Source organism: Corvus brachyrhynchos, unplaced genomic scaffold (assembly GCF_000691975.1).
Source record: "Corvus brachyrhynchos isolate BGI_N302 unplaced genomic scaffold, ASM69197v1 scaffold32, whole genome shotgun sequence".
Classification (NCBI taxonomy): Eukaryota; Metazoa; Chordata; class Aves; order Passeriformes; family Corvidae; genus Corvus; species Corvus brachyrhynchos.
Genome location: NW_008237919.1, coordinates 8,442,703 through 8,448,024, shown reverse-complemented (window position 1 = coordinate 8,448,024; position 5,322 = coordinate 8,442,703). Strand labels below are relative to the sequence as shown.

The 5,322-nt window shown below is 35.5% G+C and overlaps 1 protein-coding gene across 8 annotated transcripts in view; it reads left to right on the top strand.

Moving 5' to 3' along the window:
* Window positions 1-5,322, top strand: part of FAM19A2 (family with sequence similarity 19 member A2, C-C motif chemokine like) — a 165,417-nt gene that overhangs the window by 150,543 nt on the left and 9,552 nt on the right. For 2 of the 8 annotated variants that reach the window (XR_001861684.1, XR_001861685.1), the window contains exons 5-6: window positions 2,456-2,657; window positions 4,429-4,676. The exons of 1 other annotated variant lie outside the window; for it this stretch is intronic. Coding sequence is in view for 1 of the 7 variants with exons in the window: in XM_008632779.2 (XP_008631001.2) it covers window positions 3,259-3,300 (42 nt within the window). In the remaining 6 variants the exon portion in view is untranslated. 5 more of the 8 variants (XR_001861688.1, XR_001861687.1, XR_001861686.1 and 2 more) reach the window with 5 other exon arrangements.

Here is a 5,322-nt window from a genome sequence, read left to right as displayed (position 1 = left end):
TTTTTGGCACAGACTTCACAAATTCTGCATCACTGCTTAGTTGCAGAAATGTATGAGGGAGTGGAAAAGTGGCCCTCAATTGCTCAAAAGGTAATACTTTTAGTTCTTCAAAATAACATAGTTTTCTTGTTGTATTTCCTTACTCATGAGGACTGATTATAGAAAACATCAAAAACACCCCCTTGTCTCAGGTCTGCTTTTCTGCCTTCTGTTAGGGAAGGAAATAGATAATAATCACTCTCAAGTGATTATGGAGAATCAGACATACAGAGCGTTCTGAGCCTACACAGTCGCTGTTGGAGGAGTGAACAATTCTCAAACCAGTTGAAATCAGATTACTCAGATATTGTTCCCTTGCACAGCAAAGTGAGCATGGTTGTAAATCGTAAATATTTCTCCCTAAGAATGATGAAGATAGTCCCATCCTTAGTGAGATCTCTTCAAAATGAAGAAAAAGTTCAGGCAGGAATAAGTGGAAAATTGCTGCCTATGACTAAATTAATAAAGAAGACAATCAACGTAGAGTTAATTTCCATGAGAATTTCAAAATTGTTCATATTTGTCATGACTTGTAGTTTATTCCTTCTTCCACCCCAGTGAACACCAAGTCAATTTCAGGAAAGACACTACTGCTGTGTATAGAGAAAATACTCCTAAGGATTTTCCATGTTCTATAAAATGGACTCTGAGCTTTCTTCTACTGCATTATTATGCATATACTATGCATAATACACAGATGACCCCTCGTCAGATCTTACAGTCCTGATTATCATCCATCATCTGTCATATCTGCAGTGATAAATGCCATAGAGCTCTGAAGTGCAGATTCTGTGTGAAGCTACAAAACATCCAGTTCATCAGGGCTTCTTTTCCTGATGAAACCTGTAAAATTATGTTCGCAAGACCGAACACAAGTTTGTCTCCAGCTTATGAAAATCAATGGGAACTCAAGAAAACAATGGATTGTGTCTAACCAACATGTATCTACAAACTCAGTAGTAATAGATCTGAGAATTTTAATAGAGATGCAGTTTTTTCTCTTCAGGATGAAGAACGTCAGAAGATAATTTACTGATGCCAGCCAGAAGAACTTGCTTCTTCATCCTGAATTCAAGCTTTATGGCTTAGGAACATGTTCCTGCCAAAGGAAGACCAAAGGACTTTATCTTTGCTCATGCTGTTCCTAATTCAGGCAAATGCACTCCAAAATCAGATTAGTTGTTCTAGAAATTGGAAAGCTCTCTATCCTGACTCCTTGTCACTTTTTCAGAGTGACCTTGGAAAATGCAACTTTATCATCTGTAAGGCATCATTCCAATTCCACTTGCTAATAATTGTTGTTCATTATCCTCAAAGTACAAAAAGGAACAACAGACTTTCTTCTAGAACGCAACCTGAAAAATTTGAAGCTTATTACTTGGAAAGCCAAGTCCTTTTTTGAAGGTCATTCAGGAAATTGCCAGAGTCCTTTTTCTTTCTTGCAACCTTAAAGTACATCATTGGTACTTACATTCCTGAAATTTGAAGGCAACGACCTCTTCTGAGCCTTTTGGTCTTTCCTTCATTACTTGAGATTTTAGAATACCAGTGTCTAATTGCAGTTGGCTTCTTTGAGTCATTCATACTTACTTTGTCTTAGGCTACATTCTGTTTAGGAGATAATGAGAAGATGCAGACATGAAGAGAACTTGACAGGTTCTATTAGAAAGACAAATTAAATGAATACCACAGCAGGTTCTTAGAACTCCTAGCATTCATTTTTAGCTTTGACATGATACTTCTTTTCTGTGTACTGTGAAGTTCAAATATACTATCCAGATGATCCTGAGTAGAGAGGTGTTATAGGGCGTTGTAACTTTCACCGGGATGTCTCCATAATGCTCAAGAAAGTAAACATTTACTTATTAAGCTGACAGTACTAGTTGTTCTTTTCATCTCTGACCAAGATGACTACAAATATTAGCTGGGAATCAGCAACCACAATCTTGACTATGTCTTAGTGAAAGAGATTTTATGTGTTATTTTCCTGGGTAATGAGAAATCCTTCTTATTGTTCATCTATGACAGACTCTTCCTTTTACACAGTTCTATTAGGACTTGAGAAAAGATGACAGGGATTTCTCATATTCCTTCAAATCTGCCACATTTCTTCTCTTTCTTATCTGCACTGGAGTGATGGCATGATGGGTACTCATACAGGAGAAAGTTAAAATTAGATTTCCTTGAAATAATTTTATATTCTCTGAATGGGTACCCACTACTCTGTCAGTACCCATTACTTAGGCTAAAATTTCTCCAAGCACAGAAAAGTCTTTTCTTCCTGTGGAAATTCTAAATAGATGAAAAGAGAAAAGAAAATTATCAAAGGGTTTCAAGTTGATGACTGATTCATTGTTTTTAAGCATTCTTTTCCAGCCTGGATATTGGTTCTGCTGTTTTCTAACTTGTTTTTTAGTTGTCTTATATTCCCTCAGCTGTGGCAGTACTCCTGGAGCCAAATGTGAGTGCAGTTCCTCAAAATGCCAGCAGTGGAAGCTGGTAGGCAAGTGGGGAAAAATCACCAGAGGAATCTCTGAAGCTTGGGACAAAGGCAGAAAACACATCAGTACTGCACTAACAGAACAGCAGGTACTCTTATAGAGAAGATAAAATTACAGGTAAGGAAATAATTTACATTTCTATTTTGAACTTTTCCAAATGGCTTGTTACTCTCCATTCCAAATACCAGGAAAAAACCCAACAGCATAAAATTTGAAGAAGAAAAAGGTCTCAAATTTGAGCAACTTAGGCTACCTGATTTTTTTAGTGGGGATAATCTGAAGTTCAGTCTGACCCCATTTCTGGAAAAATATATTACAAGGTGAAAATCCTTTATACCTGTTAGACAATTTAAAACCTCAATGTAGTTTTAAAACAAGGCTGGATTTAGTTTTTTTAAAATTTGTTTTGCTTTTTCATATTTAGAATGTAAACATAGGAAAGCGCTTGTTATAGGTTTTCCTTTCCAATCAAAAACAAGTGTAGGCTTTTCTTTAGGTAAGTGAATGCAGATAACGTCAAAGACAGAAGGACTCTGTTCCCATCTCTCCATTTCCACTTCCTGACAGTTGAAAGGCTAACATGACCCTTTATTATGCTTCAGTGTCCTCATATGTCGAAAGGAAAGAGGTTTTTTTTATCTCCCACTTGGGATGGTTAGGTGGGATAAGTGGTGTAGAAGAGAAAAGAATTATGTTTATGTAATTAATTGTCTTGCAGTCTTTTATGCCGCCATGCTGCAGTTCCACTATGGAGTTGTGATCACCATAAAAACCTCAAGAGGATATATCCTTGTCTGAATCGCTGCTGTTATTATCTGTTACAGAAAGTAAAATAAGGTTTAAGTCTTCTTTTAATATAAAACTGTTGTCTGTAAATGAAACATTCTGTTAAAATAATTCTACCATAAACTCAGTTTTCTACTGAGTTACAGAAACATTGAGAAAACTAGGGTATGTTCAATATAGTGGCATAACCTTTTGGAAGACAGTAATAATGAGTACAAACGAAGGACTAATGAATTGGATTTAGCCTTGATGTAACTCATATGTCTTCATCAGCTGTTCATTATCATAATTGTCCCAGTGAGTTGTACCAAATAATTTTATTTTGTAAACTATCTAGTTCAAGGAAATATGAACACAGGACCATATTAATTTGTTCCATAGTATTCAAATATGTAGAGATTTTATTTAAGGAAGAAATTATTGAAGTTCTGAGTTTAATCTTGTATGCTTCTAATGAACTGCAGCATGAGATTTAAGTTAAAAAGGTTAAGAAAATAAAAGAAGACTTAAAGAAATGTTGGTGATCTTTTGAGATGCTGTGCAACCCTTTTCAGAAGCAATCATTATTGGCAGGTCCAAAATCTACCTCAAATATTTAGATAAGGAACTATCTGTCTGAATTGAATATTGTCTTTTGTAATGTGTAATGTGTCATCTGTTATTTTATGGTGTTTCCTGTAACCTTCTAATTTTTTTTTTTTTTTACTTTAAACATATATGAGAAGAACACACTCAAAACTTTCATTTTGAAGGAATTGTCTTCTGACTTCATGACTCCTTTCTGTACCACAGGTCTATGCATGGACTTATTCTCAAAGAACTTTTCGATTCCTGTTTTGTCATACTTAAATATTGCTGATATACTTTAAAAAATGAGTGTAATCTATCAGTTTCTATTGCTTTTTGTTTTGCATTTGAGTATGTTTGGGTATTTTGAAGACCGTGCACTTTTCCAAAAGAATTTTCTCTAATTCTGAAATCTGTTTTTCCTGTCATTTTGTATTTTTCCTTGTAAGTTTAAAAAATATTCCAACTATCCCAGTTTTGTTTTTTGTAACTAATTTCATAACAGTGTAGTACTTGACATGTGTTTGTTTCTTAGGCAAACGTGTAAAATTCCTGAAGTCCGAATGGAGAAGTAGAGAAAGGAGGTTTCTGCTGTGCCTGATGACAATTTTTGTTTTTTCCACACACAAAAAATATTCTGGCTCCACGTTGGAGCACTAGTTGTGATGAATCCTAGTCTTGATTGGATTCTAAGGAAGGGCCAGAACGTTCGTTGAGGAATAAAGAGTCAAACCACTCCAGAAAATGTGTTCCAGCCCCGGTTTATTACTCACAGAGCAGCAGGTGTGTACAAATACAGGTTTACATAGTATTAACAGGAATTGTTGTACTTTACTCCTCAATGTAGTTGCTTAGTTTGCTGTAGACACAATTGCTGGAGGGTGGTTGGAGAGACTTTGATTGTGCTCCTAAGCAGCCTCAGAGTGTTACTTAAGTGTTTCTAGGAGCATTAAAATATCTTTTTTCACACACTTGAGTGTCAAAGGTAGACCCAGTTGGTAAACTTAAGTCACTCACTCTCATGGGAAAACAACAGATGCTCTGGAGAACAGCACTTGGAAAAGTCCATCTTAGTACATTCAGTCTGGTGTGGCATCTGTAGTTGAAAGCTCAGTATCCCACACTGAATTACTTAAATTTCAGAAAAAAGCTAAGAAATGGGTATTTCCATTATATTCCTAAGATAGGCTAGAAGTTGTCTATCTATCTTAAAGCTGTGTTAAAGATTAAGACCTTTATCATTTACAGGAAAATATGCCATGCTCTGAAGTATTTTTCTTTTACCTACTTTTCTAGTCCTACCTTTCAGATTATTTGACGTAAGGGGAAAGCTCAATTTACATGTGGAAGATTTCCAAAGCATTTTTTAGTTTCAATTACAATTTTTAACACTGATTGTCTAGCTCTCCACATTACCACCAAAAATCTC